General features: G+C 37.1%; 1 protein-coding gene across 1 annotated transcript; it reads right to left on the bottom strand.

The window, feature by feature from the left end:
• LOC18770632 (DNA-directed RNA polymerase V subunit 5A) lies at positions 9-6920 on the bottom strand. Its single transcript, XM_007202467.2, has 4 exons — positions 6481-6920; positions 2361-2537; positions 1358-1471; positions 9-382 (listed from the first exon to the last, which is right to left on the bottom strand). Exons 1-4 carry the CDS (start codon positions 6748-6750, stop codon positions 257-259), a joined length of 687 nt encoding a protein of 228 aa, XP_007202529.1. The 5' UTR covers positions 6751-6920; the 3' UTR covers positions 9-256.

Raw genomic sequence — 19273 nt, 5'->3', positions numbered from 1 at the left:
TGATAAAATGCAAATAATCTAGAACCAGACACTCAAACAAGGCCCTCACGTGAGCAATACTCAAGCATTCATCGGGCTAATGTTGAAACAATAAATAAGTTCCTTTTTTATAAGGAAAACAAGAAACAAAATAAAAGGGTATTCATCAAGGTTGCAGATACAAGAGGCCACAAACTAGAAACTAGAAACTAGAAACAAGAAAGGGCGTCATTCCTCAAAGGATATGATACAAAAGAGTACCCAGAAGAAAAAGGCGTCACCAGATGCAACGGTATGTAACATGTGACTCGGTTATATCACCAGTATAGGTAACTTTCACTACCTGCCCCTTCTCAAGTCCATAGTACTGTGCAATTGCATCTTTTCTTGACAGTCGGGGAAGCTACAGGAAGAACAGTTGATGAGATTACGACAATGGAAACATTACGGTTTAGTTACCAGTTATATGCCAATCAACCATCTACGCGAAATGTAATGGTAATATACAATTTAATAAACTAAAATGCAAACATTTGTACACAATTGTACAAAATTTCCATTGTTAAGTCCTGGATGGAAGAAAGTGAAAGAACATTGTGCTAGATGACTACTATGCTTGCAACCTTACCACAAGTCGGTTTACTTGAAGGCATAAAGGCAAGCCTCTAATATAGGTCTAGAGGACCAAAAGAGATCTGTGAGTCCTTAGATTCAGGTAAACGAGAAGAGTTTATCATTTGAGTTTGCTCTACATAATATAGGTCTATAGGCACCAAGTATTATCAGTTGCTAGGGATGGCAATAAGCCATCTGGGCTCAAGTTCCTAAAGAGAGCAATAGAATGAGAGATTCACACATTGATCAAAACTAACTTTAGAGAATTCCTTCCAGATGTGGCCACATAGAATACAATGTTCTTGAATGTGTTTGTGTGTGAATGTGTGTGCATACTTGTGCTTTTGTCCCTATCTTTATTAAATGTTTCAACTTACTCCATGCAATTTCCATTGTTTCAATCAAGCATTCCCTTCTTGGATGCATCAAAGATATTAAACAGAAACTTTTGTGGTGACTAATTTGACATTGCTATTTTCTTTATTTAATATGGAATTAATACTGATTACATGACATAAAAATGGGTTCAACCCAATTCACTACTTTGAAAAATCCCTACCAGCCACCCACAGATAAATTCATAGCACTCTTTTTTAACTCCATATCATCAGTAATTTCAAATGATGGAGGGCATACCACAGCCCAAGTCAGCTTAGCAATTCAAACTCATTCAAGATTATTCAAAAATTACGAATGACATGAACGATCTCCAAAGAAAGCATATTAGAGGCTGGTTTTTCTTTGCATGAGTTAATACACTAACCTGATTTTCTTCTATGTTGTACTTCTTTAGGAGTTTTTGTTTCTCTTGTTCGGTCAGTACATGATGCTTTGGCTTCAAGACATGCTTTGTGATATTAACAAGCAAGTCAGTAATCTGAGAAACAAAGCCAGAAATAGAAATATGAGAGGAGTGAGAAGCAGAGCTTCCAAGGCGTGAACCATTAAAACTATTGATAATAGGCAGAAACACTTGTACAGTGTACAGTAAATGTTTCAGTAGAAATGCTGCAAATAAAATAACCAAAAAAAGGTAGGTTAACTAGGAAACAGCAAAAGGCAGAAGCAACTATTAACAAGCTATTGTGAAATGCTTTTCAAAAGCACCTAAAGAAACAACAAAAACACAACTATACGTACCTTGGTCATCATTTCAAAACACATTATTATAAATTTTCTAAAAATTGTATATACAGAAATTCAAATTTTCAAAACATGCAATTGACCTGCGTAAATTGCATTTTCCTTTATCCTTTGTGCCTAAAACATGCAAAACAGCCAACTGTATCACTGCATTTTGATCCGTAAACAACACTAGTTCATCAATTTTACTTCTAGGAGGATGGCTATAATGCCTCTCCAATCATAAGCCATCTATAAAACCAACCTAGAAAATCAGAAACAGAATCAAATATAATTATCATGTGGGACTCATAATGTTCCAAAAAAGGAAATGTAAATTTCCCCTTATCTTAAATTGAATATATAAATTTCAAATTTTCAGATTTGACCTCCGTAAATTGCATTTCCCAGTATCCTTTGTGCCTAGACTACAAAACAGCCCACTGTACCAATGCATTTTAATTCTTAAACAACACTAGTTCATCAGTTTACTTCTAGGAGGATGCCTATAATGCATCTCCAATCATAAGCCATCTATAAAGCTAACCCAGAAAATCAGTAAATGGAATCAAATATAATTATCCTGCAGGACTTTGTTTTTAAAAAAAAAAAATTCAAAAGACCAGCAACAGTACGAAACAAACCTGGAATATTTCAGTTTTAAATGGGTAAAGTTCCATAGTTTTTAGAGCTTGGCTTGTTATTTGGTTTTGGGTAATTAATATGAGCCCATTCAAAGTGTCTTTATTAGCAATCTGAGAATGCAGCCCACGAATCACATTAACCTTCACGATACCAGGCCCGCAGTAAATGACCATAATCTGCAATTCAAACATTAATCATAAATAACGATTGCTCATAAGTTATTACTAGTATCATTACACCAACTTTCAGTGAAGAGAAAGAAAAATACATCACTGCCACTGTTTTTTCATTTTTCCAGTACGCATGCATAACAGTTTTACAATTCATTCCAATGGTAAATGGAAGGAAGTTGCCTTGACTCAAGTGTAAGTGGAATTGTAGAAGTAAGTGCGGTTGAGCAGTCATATCTAGTCTGGATAAGTAAAGTTAAGCAGTCTTCGAAGTCCCTATGCAACTCATTAACATCATATCTATCCCTGGACTCTTTCTCCACTTTCCCTGTAACACAGGACCTTTCAGCAGTTTCAAGGTATGTCTAGTATGAATAATTGGCCACATCATTTATCACATGCTAGAATATGACACTAGCGACTGATACCAATGCATAACAGCATACTAAACCATCCACTTAAAGCATTGCAGAATATGATAAATTGTTCTATCAAAGGGAACAACCTATCCAGTAAGCGATATAAAAAGAAGAATAGCAAAAAGTAGCTTCCAGAGTCTACAGGAACAGACATCTAGAATTAATACCTGTGATTATTAGTTTGGTTAATTGCTCATGGCAGAATTAATACCTGTGATTTGGTTCAAAGGAAAAGACCCGGCTGGTATTTTTCTCCTAACTGGTGTGTTCTGTGCAAAAAAGACAGTGAAACTGTGGATCATCTGTTTTTGCTTTGTCCTATTGCCTCATCCTTGTGGGCTAAGTTATTTCAGGTGGCAGGGCTAACGTGGGGTAGCCTCGCAACGTGTAGTGCGGTGCTTGAAGCTAGATTGAATTTCTTTGGTGGTAAGAGGAAGGGTTCAGTGTTGGGAAACTGTGCCATGATGGCAATTTTTGGGTAATTTGGGAGGAAAGGAATAGAAGAATCTTTGAGGATGTGGTTGGGGACGAGGTAGAGCAGCTTTGGGATCATATCCGAGTCTGGGCCTCACTTTGGGCTTCTGTTTCAGCAGAGTTTAGGGAGATTAGTTTTCAGCTCATCCATCTAGATTGGAAAGCATTAGCTTTGTAGTGTAGAGTTTTAACTTTCTGTTTGTGTGCTTGGCCATCTCGTGTATTGTTGGTGTTTTATTCTTTATTGAATAATATTGTTTCTTTTAAAAAAATAAAAAATAAAAAATGGTACAAGACATCCAACTCAAACAAGCTCCAATATATGAAACAAACACACCACACTCTCATCTCCAAACTAACCACATGGAACTGCTTCCCAAACAACAAAGAGATGCTAAAACAAAATAAACAGATCAAATCACAAACTTCTGAAAACCGATAAAACTTGATTAGCAAATTAGCAAATTAGCAAATCCTCAATTTTCACATCAACTCATTTCTTCTTATCCAAAGGCAAAGCTCGCAACTTTTCTTTTCAAATGATTTTTGTCAGTTCCTTAATCTTACATCAGCTACTGTAGTTTTCACATGAAATTAAGCTATCTGTGGCCTGGTAAACATCTGGTTACAAGTTACAACTAAGCATGCATTCATAGGTTGTACTGAGATATCTCAAAACAGAAAAAGGCCACCAAACAAATCTAAGGTACTAAATCAGCCTTTGAGGACCGTAGGCCTAAAATTCGGAGACGAAGCATGTATCCATGATTAGCAGAAGTTAAGGACTAGATTGTAGTTTGATCAGCTTCACAAGGATCAATATATGTCGAACTCAACAAGAAAAGGCTATAAATTAGAGATAATTCTAATCAAATAAGAACATGCATCCATAGACAGCATTTATATGACATGCAAAGTAAGATTGTCATTGTCTTATTTCTGGGAGTGATAGAGTGGAGGTTTCTCATCTCCAATTTGCTGATGACACTATATTTTTACTTGGGGAAGCGGAGGAGTACTGGTTTAATCTTCTTGAGTTGCTGGATTTTTTTGCCTTGTTTCTGGCATGAAAATTTATAAATCTAAATGTTCTCTTGTGGGAATTAATTGTAGCTCTACATATTTAAATTTGCTAGCTAGCGGTTGGGGTTGCGAGGTGGGTGAGTGGCCTATGAAGTATTTAGGTCTTCCCCTTGGCGGTAATCCTAGAGCAATTATCTTCTAATAGCCTGTGGTGGAGAAGCTTCAATTGAGACTTCAAAAGTGGAAAAGAGCAGGTGGAAGGTTAACTTTAATTCAAGCTGTTTTGAGTAATATCCCATCCTAGTCTATGTCTCTTTTTAAAATGCCTAGCAGTGTGGTTAATAAAGTGGAAAAGCTCATAAGATCCTTTTTATGGGAAGGAGTGGAGGAAGGGAAGAAGGACCATTTGGTTAGATGGGATTTAATGGCCAAATTTAAGATTGAAGGTGGGCTTGGAGTGGGTTCTTTGATGGAAAAGAATGAAGTTTTGTGTGCTAAATGGTTGTGGCGTTTCCCTTTGGAACCTAATTCCTTGTGGCATTTGGTGATTAGGAGTAAATACGGGGTTGCTAGGAACGGGTGGGACGCCAATCCTGTTACTACAAGCTCCTTTTGTAATCCTTGGAAGGATATTTCTTCTGGTTACCATTCCTTTTTACAGTGTTGTAGGTTTGAGGTGCTAAATGGGGTTAGGGTGAGATTTTGGGAGGACAATTGGGCGAGGAAGGGGGTTTCGAAAGATATTTTTCTGGGATTGTTTGCGCTGTCTACGAAGCACTTTTTATGCATTTTTCGTTTCATGGACACTCAGGTGTTCCTTTATAATTAGGACTTCAGCTTTAGGAGGAATCTGAATGAGAGGGAGTTAGCTGAGGTGATCAAGATGCTGGACATTCTTGAAGAAATTAGATTTTCTCCTTCCAAATTGGACAGGAGATGGTGGGAGCTCGAGGGTTCAGATTCTTTCTCATGCAAATCTTTTCATTCTTCTCTTCTCAACAATGGGATGGCGGAGGCCCTTCCTCCTTATTCTATAATATGGAAGGCCAAATCTCCTCCTAAGGTTAAAGTTCTGTTTGGTTGGTGGCCCTTGGGAAAGTAAACACATCTGATCTTGTCCAAAGACGAAGACCGTACATATATTTGTCTCCACACTGGTGTGTTCTATGCAAAATGAGTGAGGAAAGCGTGGATTACCTTTTTTTACAGTGCCCCTTTTCGTTATGTCTCTGGTGGACTTCGTTGAGGGAGGTTAAGACTCTTTGGGTTATTCCAAAAGGTTGCTAAGATCTTCTCTGTTCCCATTTTGTCACTTGGGGCAGGGGGAAGCGTGCATCAACCTTATGGGGTTGCTTGGTACAATCTGTATTTTGGAACATTTGGATGGAGCGTAACAGGAGGATTTTTCATGAGTACGAGGGAGTGGGTGTTGGTGTGGGATAGAGTTAAATTCTGGGCATCTCTGTGGGCTTCTGTCACTTCAGATTTCAAAGACTATTCTTACTCCACTATATTGAGGGATATGGCTGCTGCTGTGATGTGAAGTGTTTGTTTTGCGATTTGGTTTCTTTGGGACTTTCTGGTGTAGTAGTCTTTGTGTAGTTTGGCTGGTGTCTTTGTTATTTTCGTCTGTTTTTCTGTTGTTGCTCGTTTGGCTTGTGGATTTCTTATCCACTTGTGTGTTCCTTCTTTTTCTTTCAATAAATTTCGTTTCTATTCAAAAAAAAAAGATTGTCATGGTCAACCTCAAGTTGCAGCCATATTAGTTTACCAACTGGAACAACATTAAAAGTTACAAAAACAAAATTGTAGACATACATAGCTAAAACCCCAATTGCTTGCCCAAACCTCAAAATTGCCAACTTTGTGAACCATTCAAAATCCTTAACATAATTAATCCCAAGCACAACAATGAAGAAAAGAAAACCACCCAGAACCAGAAATTCTTCTTTCTTTGATTTCTTCCATTCTCTGGTCAATGCAAGAAGAAGATAAAAGAAATTCAAGAAAAAGAGAGAGAACTGTTTATTTACCCTGTCAGAAGGGTCAGTGCGATGAGTAGCGGAGAAGCGGAGGCGCTCAACATCCGGATTCTGGCCGTGAAGGGCTCGAAAGTCTTGGAGAGAGAGGTCGATTTCTGAACTTGGAACAGAATAGCCTCTGTCCCTTATCATCTCCAGCACGGTTCTGCGTGACAGGTAGTATCTGTGGCTCTCTGGGCTTCCGTCGTCTACATAGCCAGTCAAGCAAGGCCCTAATATCTCCCCGTTGGCATCGCCATTCGCCTCTGCGTCACCTTCCATCTCTCCCTCTCTTCTCTCTGTTGGATTTTCCTGAGTCCTCCTGAGCCTGACTGAATATGAGAGAGAAAGTGCACTTGGGTTTGGGGCGCTGGGAAGTGTGCTGGTATTAGAAAAAAGTCATGGATCTTACCATATGGGTTTTTTCGGCAAATAGTCCCATTTGGCCCCTTTTTTCACTTTCGTCCCAGTAATTCAATGACGTCAATTTTTTCCTTGTAATTTTATTGTTGTAATAATTCGAGGACATATCAATATCTATACATGTATATATAAAGCAAAAGATAGAGGTGATAAAATATTTAAATTAGCAGAAATTGTCTTTAGTTAATGTAAACATTAAGAATTGAAATTATTAATTAAATAAGGATAATATGGTAAATTTATACTTTTTCATATTTAAAAAATTAAAATTAAAAGAAAAATCAGATAATTGATCATATTTTTATAAAACACAACTACTCATTATCTTTTTAATTCTAAAATAAATTTTATAATTTAAAAAAAAAACCTCTCACAGGCGCCAAAGCGCATGCAGAAAGGCTAGTAACAATTTATGTCAATTTCTTTTATGACGTAACCACATGATCCTTTGATGAGAGAAATTATACAATAGTACAGTGCTACCACGTTAAAGTCACCGTCCATGAAATGAAACTTCCCCATCTTTATCTGTCACCAACAACTTCCATTTCTGCAAGATTCATTTGACTCCTTGAAGAGCGGCTATGTTGGTGTTGGTGCCATCAGATTGTCATAAACCCTCTTAATTTCTTCTCCCTTTTTTTGTTCATAAAATTTTAAGAAATTATTCTCTTTCCCCAGTTTGTTCTTGGGTGTTAGTAAAGGAAAACATTGAATTTCTTTTTCTTTCAGACAAACGGGGGTTAACTTTAGGATTTTTACTTCGAATTTGTTCTTGAGTCCATCGTCTTTTGCAATTGCTTGGGTTGATGTTTGTTAAATGGGTAGGCTCAAACAACATGGGTTCATTTTATGGATGTATAATTAAAAATCTAAAATAAATTTTGATGATTTTTTTTTTTTATGTTGAAAGAAATTATGAGATAATGGCTTTTCGAGAGATCCCAGTGGGTTGAACGAAAAACTCCATAGCCATGGCTTCTCAAGAGATTCGAAGAAGGACGAAAGCTATGCAGTATTTGAGGCAAAAAAGACGGACCGTACAAGTGTTCAGACCAATATTAAACGGACGTTAGTTCCGTTTTTTTCCAGTAGTTATCCAAATGTCGCCATATTATAGGTGCGTACTACCACTTGGCAAGAGCCACGTGGTAATACCGTATTATTGTATAATTTCTCCTCTCGTCGATGGGTATTTATGTTCCTTTTTGCCCTCTAACGATAAAGGTCGTTCATGTGGTTTCAATTTTGTCAATAATTTTGCCATTATAGTTTCATAATTGTAACAATTCCATGACACACTATGAAAGAAATTGACAGAAATTGTGACGAGTCCTTGTATTGGTAATGTAACAACCCGATCCTAAATTAATAGTTAAATATTAAATTATTCAAGGAAAAGACAAATTTACCCTGGGAATATTGAAATGATTTAAGAGTTGACTTTTTATTCGGGGAGATTAAATAATTAAAATAAGAAGAAGTAAATTTACATGAGAAAATAAAGTGAAATAAACAATAAAATAAAATGGTTTGAATTAATTTAGGCTTTTGAAAATTAAAGATATTATTTAATATAAAAAGGGGCAAAAATGTCATTTTAAGTTTGGAAAGAAATTTGGAAATTTCGATTGTACCGTTGTGTTGTGCAGAGCACATCGAGGTGAGTCCATAGACACGTTGTGGGCTCAGATCCGAGTTGTAACGAGAGAGATACGATCAAAATTCAAGTAGGGGCAAAATAGTAATTGTGCCAAACTAATTTTTAAAACCAGAATCTTGCCTCTCCCCCCTGGCCTTTCTCTCTTTTTGACATATTTTCTCAAGCTTCGTTTGAACGATTTCGGGCACCAAATCTTGCGGTCCAGGTATGCTTTTCCATCTATTCTTCGAGCTCTAGCTCATTGTTGGGTAGGATTTGATTGATTTGTATCATAGATAACCTGAAATACGAATTGAAATTTGGCCAATTTTCAAATTGAAATTTCGGCCACTTCCGGCCATTTTTCGGGGTAGATTCAAGAACAAAAGTGGTTCCAAATAGGGTGTTATACCTAGGATAGGAGTTTAGGCTGGCGGTTTGGAGTATTTCCAGCTGTAGAAAATTGATCAAGCCACCCACGTGCTGCCAGCGCGTGTGGCGGCGCGTGGGCTACATAGTGAGGTCACTCTCAGTCCTAGAATGATCATCGCGTTGTCACGATCGCGTAGGAATTCACGGATCTGAATTTAGACAACGTTTGAGCCCCAATCGGATCTCGCATATTGTATGATTTTTGGGTTTGATACATTTGAACCGTTGCATCGTAGTTATTCTCGTATATGTCAATTTAGACAATTCCCGGATCATGTAAGATTCAATTGATCGGGAATCGGAGTCCCGGATACTCTGAAAACGCCAACTCTAGGGCTAGGTTTACAGTAACCGTCCGATCGTACGATCGTGAGTAGTCCGATTGTCCGATCAAGACCAAACTCTCGGGACATGTGTCCTAGGCATGTTAAGACCTCTAGGAACTCTCGGATCGGAATCTTCAGCTCGTGGACCCCACGGTAGGGGTGGGCACTTAAACCGGCGAACCGAAAATTTGAGCCGAACCGCACCGAATCAAACTGGCAAAAAATCGAGTTGACCAAAAAGTCAACAACCGGTCAAAAACCGAATCGGACCGATTTCGGATCCAGTTCCATGTCTTCAAAAATCGAACCGGGCCGAACCGAACCGGTCAAACTAAAAATATATATAATTTCAATATATATTTATATTTAATGCTATATTTTTAATTTCACTAAAAAAAACCTAATATTTATTCAAGTTCAATGTCAAAATATCTCTCTTTTCTAACTTTAATATTTATTTTTTTATATGAAATTGAATAATTTGTTAATTTTCAAGTAAAAAAAAAATATTTCAGTTGAGAATTGTATTAAAAAAATAATTTAAAAAATAATGTTTATAATTCGGTTCAAAATTGAACCCGAACCGGAATCGGACCGAAACCGGTTCAAACCGAATCGGACAGTTTTTGAAATTTTTTATTTAAAATCGAACCGAATCGAATGAATAGTACCGGATCGGTTCTAATTTGAGGCAAAAATCGGTCCAAACCGAACCGTACCCACCCCTACCCCACGGGGTCCGAGGTTGACTTTCTAGGACTTATTGCTTTTTGAGTCCCGAGGCACTTCTAGACCGTTCTAATCATTGAAAATGCTTACATAGGCTTAAGAATGACTTCAAATACAATGCACGCACTTCAAGGAGCCCAGGGCCAGGACTTTGGATGAAATAATGAGGATGAGCTCCATAGGATATGGTGGAGCTTTTAGAAAGATCATGTGTGTGCGAGTGTTCATTTTGGTTTAGTTATGGTTTTAATTTCATGATTTTATGTGATTTTGAGATAAGTATTTAATTATCTGTTTATTTATCACCTGTTTATATATATATTCATATGGTTAATTCTGTTGTAAGATTATAAATATAATATTGGAATGATATGTTAATTAGAGATCGAGATGGTTAGCAAACTAGCTAAGTATTTAATACATCTATTCAATAGTTGAAAAGGATGAATCATAGTCCTTGGCTCTTATCAGATTGTGGTATATATATATATATTGAAAGTTGAACAAATTTATTGAAAGTTGATATAAATGACGGGTTATGGTTTTCAAACCCACCATGAGGGTACTCCCTAGTTATTTTAAAACAGTTTGGTTATTTTGATAATGCTGCATAAGTTTCGGGGACGCCTGAACCGTGTGGTGCGAGGATTGCGGCTTAGATTGAAGTGTTATCTCTGAGACCTACGAGGAATGCGGCTCGGATGAACTTGGTGTCTCCGGGACCTGCGAGGATTGCGGCTCAGATTGAAGTGTTATCTCTGAGACTTACGAGGAATGCGGCTCAGTTAACTTTGTGTTTCCGAGGCTTGCGAGGATGGAATTGACGGACTAACATTGGAATTGACGGATTATTATTGGAATTGATGGCATATATGGAATTGACGGATGAGAAATGGGGGTACGCCTAGGTGGAGAGAATTTAAGTTCTGAGATGCTTTTAAAGTAAATTGAGGATTTTATACAGTTACCATTATTTTCTTAAGTGTCACATTTGTTTTACGAGCGATAGATGGAAATATATATAGATTCTAATCAAGTTATTAATATATATATATATAAATATATATATTTATTTATGAACTTTACGTGAGTTCAATACAAGGGTGTTCGGAGCTTATAATCTTTAACTTATGTTTTTATTTTATTATGTTCATTTATCTTTATCTTGCATTATTTTATATAGTATTAAATAGCTTAAGTTTTCTAGCATATTTTGCCCCACGAGTCTTAGATATATCCGGACTGTGGGAGCGAGGATTGCAGACTAGGTTAACCAGATGTCCCTTGAGTCCAGCGAGGATTACAGGTCAGGACGTGTCACCATTGGTGTCACTAGAAATTGATGGTTATGGTTTTGCAAGCATGATTACTTGATATAAATGCTTTTATTTCTTCGTTTGATTATATATTGCCATGTGAGAAATGTTAGGAAGCTTGAAACAGAAAGCTAAGATGAAATATGAGAATTAGAGTGGTTTTGCAATTAAAGAACTACGTGTGGCTTGATCCCTCAGTAAGGGTATGTATGCAGCCTATAGTTACAAGGTGCAACCACGAGTTAGAATGTTTGAGGTTACCAATGCATTATTGATGTTCTAAAAGTTGAGATGAATTTTATTAGCAGATTTATTTATTTGATTTATTACGACCTGAGACCAGCTTATTATGATGCTTAATTTGTTTGGATATAAATTGAATGCATGCTGAACGATTGAGTTATATAAACGATTGATGACAGGTGGAAATTTTGGAAAATGAGTAAATTACAGGGGAAACTCTGCCGAATTTTCGGCAGAAGATAATTTTTTTTTATTAGTGGATTTTTAGTTAGAAGGGCAGTTTGGTCTTTGTGCTCGACATTAGCCTGGTGTCGGACACTCACAGGGTTCGGCTCGGATTCCAAAGTGGAATTTGAGTCGGGTCCTGTCATGTAAGATTATGAAACTACAGTAGCAAAATTGACAAAATTGATACTAAAAGAACGAAAGGTGGAAAATCAATAAACGACAAAGACAAAAAAATTACCTTTTGCCCTTCTTTTTTTCTCTTCTTATTGAGCAAGAAGAAAAGGCACTAGGATTCTAAAGAAAGAAGAAAATGCACAAGAATGAAAAGGAAGATGGTTCCTATGAAGAGTTGGGACGATGTTTCGAACAAATTTAAGAGTGGGACAAACAGGCTCCCAAAAAGATATTGAACAAGGATCCCATGGTAGATGGACTGAATGAGCTTCATTAAAGAAATAAAACATAAGGAAAAGAAGAAAAAAAAAGGGTGTTGTAAATGATGGATGGCCACATGTTGAAAATGAGCAGCAACATTGAGTGTAATACCATGTTTTACGGAAAGTTGAAGACTTATAGGTTTAGTCACTATTTACAAATAGTAAGAAGCAATTATAAGTTAATGTTGTAGAGTGAATACTCTTGTTGTGTAGCATATATCATCTGCCTATAAATAGAGGCAAACTTTAGGCTTTGAGAGATACCAATCCGAAGAAAAAGAGGGAGAGAAATTAGAGTTAGAAAGCTTTATCAAAGAAAGAAAATTCTATCAGTGTAAAACCATAATAGCAAATACAATTCCACCCTAATATTCAGTGGTACTTTCACACTCTGCCTAGTTTATAGTACGTTATCAACACAATAGTATAATTTGTACTTAGGTGACGAGGGGTAAAATTACACGACACTCAAACAAAACAAAACAATATTCACACACTTTAGACCTTGACCAAATACGCTTATGACTAGTTAACTGTCAAACATGCATAACCACAACCAAGAACATACTCAGAGCATACCAAAATGTACCTACAAGCCTAGAGAATTACTAGTGACAACCTAGGCACTCAGAAGGGCCTATCAATCTAGGCATCCCCTGTGCTAGCAACAACTATGGTGAAAGTATGTGAAGGCATCAGAATTAAGTAAACACCAAACAGCAGAAAATGATGACTTGTCAACAGCAAGAACACAAACCCAGAAATACATGAATATCATACGATGACTAGTCAAATATCAAGAGCACAAACCTAGAAAATTACAGAGATGCAAACCATAAGTTGTTCACCCAGAAACCCACTGTTGGGAAAAACTGGTGGTCATCAACTGACCAGGCAATCCACTAAGCAAAAAGATTCTTACAAAGAAACACTAGCGAGCTCAAGAAATCCTAGGTCTATTTAGGAAGATGAGCTATAACTCCTTTGTGCAATCTTCTTCTCCAGGTCAGCAAAACCAACAGCTTAGTCCTTCATGGCAATGACAGCTCCTTCTTCAGCTCTTTTATCCCATGCCACCAGCTAGCCAACTCCAACTCAAACAAAAATGAAATTTGTATTCAAAGAGAAAAAAGACCAATTTCTTTAAGAAACCATACTCTTGAAGAAATCAATCTTGAATCTGACCTAGATATATATAAGAGAGTGTTTGATCTAGCAAGATGTAGATTTCATATTTCAACTGCAGTTTTCAAAAAATCAATTTGAAAAACTCAAAGATGAAAAATATGAAGGTTTACTCTTGAGGAAGAAGAAGAGAAAGTTCTCTAAGAAGCTTTTCAAAACTCACCCACAAAAGAGATAGCTGCCAAATGAGGAATTTTTTGGCTTTTACCCAAAAATTCTTAGGTCATAATAGTACACATGGCAGTTGAGAATTTCACAGAAAAGAACAAAAAAGATGGTTAGGATCCAACTAGAACAGTGAGCTGGAAATCCTACTAATGCAAAGGTTGACTAGTCATACGAAGGAAAGATGACTAGTCATAATCTTCAGAAATTTAGTGAATGCAATGCAGTACAATGCAGAATTTACCTTTGTCAAAACACATTATTATCCATTAGAATATAGCCAGATAAGAACACCTAGAGAAGTAATTCTTAATCTAAACTTAGAGCTTGGGAAATTACAATGATTATCCTATTACAAAATTATCAAGGGAAGCCAAAAGAAAATCACAAAATGCATACACTTACATATAGTCTATCTTCTTTACCTCTAAATTTTTCCAACTAAACACTATGTGGTTATTTCTCTGTGTACCCTCACTTTACTACTTCAACAACATGCAAACTTTCTTTTTTGTATTCTCACAAGTTTTATGTTGTTTCATTCACGTTTGTTTAATTTATTTTTTTCGTACTGTAATTTGGAATGACACGATTTTATTTCCCATCCTATTATTTTATGGTGGTGTAGTTCCATTGCCCATTACATTGGCGAAGAATTGTTATGAAGAATAGTTTAGAGATATTCTGTCAGGCTTCTGGGCAAATTTGTAATTTTTTGCTCTCCTAATACCCCTAAGGAGATTAGTTTTAAATGTGGTTCTCCTAGGGATGGCAACGGGTCGGGTAGGGGCCGGGTATGACAATGCCATCCTCATCCCCGCTCTCCATCCCTCCTCCGTCCCCGAGCCCATCCCCGTCCCCATCCTCGTCGGGGGACTATCCCCCATACCCTTCCCAAATCCTTTCTTTTTTTGCATAAAAAAAATTTATCATACATTTTAACATTAAGTTTCATATTAATTTATCATTCAACACATCCAAATTAACTATAAAGTTCAACTTAACTATTCAAAATCATTTCAATATGAAATTCCAAAGAAGATTAGGAAGAATTAGGAGAGGGAGGTTAACTTAGGGTTAAACATAAATATTATAATTATATATTTATTTATTTAAATATAAACATATATATTTTTGGGTCGGGTTCGGGGATGGGGACACCAATACCATCCCCTCCCCATAGCCGTTGGGGATTTTTCAAGTTCGGGGATTTCCGTACCTGATACTTATTTAGCCACGAAATCTCCCCCCATTAGGGTTAGGACCCGATGGGCACCAGCCCCCATGAGGATTTTTGCCATCCCTAGGTTATCCTATTGATGCAAGTCTTGGGAAATATCTTGGTATGCCTCTTTTACATTTAAGACCAACTCATGCTACTTATAATGGTTTGATTGATTGAGTGATTAATCGGTTGGCTTCTTGGAAAAGTAAGCTTTTATCTATTGATGGTAGGGCTACCCTTGTTCAAGCTGTGGCTTCTTCCATTCCCATTTATGCTATGCAAATAGTCAAACTTCCTGATAGTGTCTGCAAGCATATAGATCCTTTGAATCGTAATTTTTTTAGGGAGGCAAGGAGGAGAAAAATAAAGTCCATCTTTGCTAATGAGATTTGGTTTGCAAGCCTAAATGCAAAGGGGGTTTGGGGTTTACAAAGATAGCTGCAATGAACCAAGCTTTGTTAGCTAAAATTGGGTTCAAAACAAATATAATGGTTTATGGGCTAATATTTTTTAAGCTAAGTATTTATAAGGTGCTTCTATTTTGGATTCTCCTAATTCTACCGAACAGACTAGCTCACATACTTGGAAAGGTATTGTTTATGGTGTGGAGCTTGCTTTTGAAAGGTCTGAGGTGGCGGATTGGTTTGGGTGATCAAGTCCAATTTGGGAAGGATAGTTGGTTTAGTGACATATCCTTGCTACATCATGATAGAGTTTTGAAAGTTTGTGATGTTGACTGTGTGGTGTCCAAATTTTGTCTTAATAATTGGTGGGATATATTTAAGTTAAGAGAAGCTTTGTCTGATGATTTAGTTCAACAAATTGTTAGTATTTCTATGGGTGTTCATGGGTGTTTATATGATACTCGAATATGGCATCCTTCTTCTAATGATGTTTTCTCTGTGAAGACTGCTCATAAATTATTCTTTGATGGCCCTTCTTGGCCTGAGTCTAGCTGGACTTTTCTTTGGAAGTTGAAAATTCCTCCCAAGTTGCAAATATTTTTTTGGCTTGCGTCCCAAGGTAATATCTTGTCCTATTAGTATGGAGTGAGGTGGCAGCTGGCTAATGATTCTTCCTGTGGGTTATGTGATTGGCTTATAGAATCTATGTTGCACATTTTTCGTGATTGTGAAAGGGCTCGAAGTGTTCGACATGCTCTTTCTATTCATGGATTAGTTTCTCATTTTTTAAGCAGGATTTCATACCTAGGCTTATTGTTAATTTTCTTTCTAAAGCTAATTGAGGTGGTGGTTTGCCTTGGTCAATTGTGTTTGTTTTACTTGTTGGTACCTGTGGAAATGGAGGAATAATCATATTTTTCTTCCTCGTGATGAGGTTGCTGCTAATCCTATTAAGGTTATTTCTACAGATGCGAGGGTATAGTTCAAGGTTTCTCAGGTGGGGGCCCAGATGAGTCCTAAAGCTCAGCTTTTACTTAATTGGGAGCCTCCTAGTTTAGGCACGTTTAAATTGAATACGAATGGTTTTAGGAGAGTAGCCTCGGGTTGTATTGGTGCTGGAGGAGTGATCCGTGAGGCTAATGGAGATTGGATTTGTGGTTTTGTTGTGAATTTAGGCAAGGGGCAGATCCTTGAGGCTGAACTTTGGGGATTATATGTTGGGCTTAATTTGGACTAGGATAAAGGTATCTCTAATCTTCTTGTTGAGCTGGATGCTGCAGTTGTTGTATCCCTTGTTCAGCAAATTGGTACATTGAATTGTCACCAATGGATAAATTAAAATCCATTGAAGGGGGTAAATTAAAATCTCAATGGATAGATGTATGACAACAGTGATCAAATAAACTTGGAGACAATATGACTAGTCAACAACTAGTCATAGACTTATGAACATATAAGCATAATACAGACGCACAACATATCAAATATTTAAATCCTTGCAAGCCTAGAAGATAACTATGTGACAACCTAGACACTCAGAAGGACCTGTTAATTTAGGCATCCCCTGTTCTAGCAACAACTAGAGTGATAGGTGTGTGAACATTCATCAACATTTCATATATAACACATACACTATGATTATGCATATAAATAAGAGAATCACACCATAAATGTTTACCCAAAAACCCACCATTGGGAAAAACAGGGGGTCATCACTCCGACCAGGCAATCCACTAAGTCAAGAAAATTCTTACAGAAAAAGTAATCACAAGCTCAAACAATCTTATGTCTATTTAGGAAATTAGCACTACCTCCATGTGCAACGTTCTTCTCCAAACTTAGTTGAGCTAGTAGCTTGTCCTTCATGGAAATGGCAGCTAGTCCATCAGCTTCTTCACCCCATGACACAGCAACTTAGTTCCGGATAGTCATCGATGAATGAATATAGATTCTAGAATGAAATAGTCAATTTCTTCAAGAAATCATCCTCTTGAAGAAATCAACAGAGAATTTGATCTAGCTAGGATGATGAAGTGTTTAAACTAAACCCTAGATGCAGATTTCAAAAAACCACAACAGATTTCAAAAACCAATTTTCAAAATCTCATAATGAAAATCCAAACCTCACCAAGAGAATGCAAAGTAAAAGTTTTACTCTAAAAAAACTCTAAATGGGTGAAGTAGATTTCGAAAATAGAAGTAGATTTCAAAAGCTATTTGAAAACCTCATTCCCGGAAGCCATGAACACTCTTTGACAAACTAAAGAGAAAATCAAGTTTTTCAAAATTGTGCAAATGAAAGATATGAGAGATTAAAACTTTGATATGCAAAGATGTGGTTAGATTTTCTCAAAAAGAAGTAGCTTTCAAAATGAAAGCTTGAAAACTCATTCCTATGCCATGAACACTCTAAGACAAACCAACAAGAAAACTATAACACCCCGTCTCAAATAATTAGTTAATTACTTAATTAATTGTGAAATTACGTTTTTACCCTTGGGAGTGGGGGTACGTTAGTCACCTTTTGTTTGGAGAAATGAGTTGCACCATTGCATAGGCACATGAATACGAGTTTGTAAACATGCGGTAGGCTCAATTCCGATTTATAACGAAGAAGTTATGATGTACGGAAGTGCAGTGGTACAATCGTAAATATCGCGAAGTTCTAATTTAAGTACAGACTAGATTCCTTTTTTTTGGTTTATCTCTCTCTTCGCGACTCTCTCTCTCTCTCTCTCTCTCTCTCTCTCTCTTCCTACACGCAGTGAACAATCACTTCCACTCCAATTTCAGGTGCCGTCGCAACCTTCACGAAACCTCTTCATCTCGTCCTCCTCTACAAAACCCACCCAAGACCTGGTCTAATTGTGTGTTTTCCAGCGACTTCGGCAACCATTTCCGTCAAGTGAGGTATGAAACTTCATCACCTCTTCGTGCTCTACCTGTTTATGTAGTTAGTTTGAGTTAATTTTGAAGTATTGGAAATTTGTCAAAACACACATATAGGGTTGACTGTTAAATTGTGTTTTCATCTATTTTCGATCACTTTTTGGTCGTGATCCAAGAACAAACTTTTTGCCCCTTATAGATATTGCTCATTTCGGTTTAGATTTTCTGTCGTCGGAATTTTCTTGAGACACCTAGTAGGTGGAGACGCGTGGGCCTTGTGTCGCTGATTTGTTTTTAGACCTAGAATGATCTAACGTCGTCCTGAGCATGACGATATGATCGGATTTGAATTTGGTTACCATTTGACTATCGAATGAATATTACGCCTATTATGCGTTATTCCAGTTCGATAGGTTTAGATTGTTCGATCGGTTTTAATTTCAATTATGTTGTTTCTGATGCCTCTAGGATTGTATAGGAACTTTCAGATCGGAAGTCGGAGGTCGTGAGCCCCATGGGCTCAGTTGATCGATATGGAAAGTTTGACCGCTCGGTTGACCGCAAATCTTTCGAGATCATTTTATTTTTCGACAAAATTAAGTTTTAAGTTAAATTCGATTCGATTCGATTCAACTGTTAATATTATCCTTGTGTTATTTCCATGGGTGCTTAGGCTCCTCATACTCAGTCGGAAGGACCCTCTAAGGGATGAATTTGCTTCGGACTAGTTGTGAGTGGACTTTGTTTTCAAATGAATATTATTTTCATATTGGCAAGTGCATGCATAACTATGTTTTGGTTGGGTTGAAATGTGTTTTACTGGAATTGGGATGTTGTGAAGTTTTAATGATTTTATGTTGTACTTTGGTTACCGCATAAAGGGTATAGGGTAGTATTATTACTATGATTATAAACAGGTGGTTTAGGATATGAGATTTGTGTGAGTACACACCATGTGTTGTACCTTTCCCTGGTTCGTTATGGAAAGGATGATGAAATTATGGAAAAAAATTATAGTTGGTCTTTGGGACTCATCAGGGCACACATACTTTTTGGGAGGTGTGTAAGGATGTTAGTCTATGCGTATGACTGGATTAGCCGCACGAGCGATGCAAGTCCCCGCATGCGTGCTGAGGAGCAATAGACCCCCGGTTGGATTGC

Source organism: Prunus persica, chromosome G7, assembly GCF_000346465.2.
Source record: "Prunus persica cultivar Lovell chromosome G7, Prunus_persica_NCBIv2, whole genome shotgun sequence".
Classification (NCBI taxonomy): domain Eukaryota; kingdom Viridiplantae; phylum Streptophyta; class Magnoliopsida; order Rosales; family Rosaceae; genus Prunus; species Prunus persica.
The sequence above is the reverse complement of the archived record's forward strand: the minus strand, read 5'-3'. Positions and strand labels throughout refer to the sequence as shown.

Bases quoted from the DNA above. Each gene is read 5' to 3' on its own strand.
- LOC18770632 (XM_007202467.2), bottom strand. From the start codon at position 6,750: ATGGAAGGTGACGCAGAGGCGAATGGCGATGCCAACGGGGAGATATTA. The intron at 2,538-6,480 runs GTAAATAAACAG...TTTGAATTGCAG, and splicing joins GCACTGACCCTTCTGACAGG to ATTATGGTCATTTACTGCGG. The intron at 1,472-2,360 runs GTTTGTTTCGTA...TTTGTTTCTCAG, and splicing joins TTAAAACTGAAATATTCCAG to ATTACTGACTTGCTTGTTAA.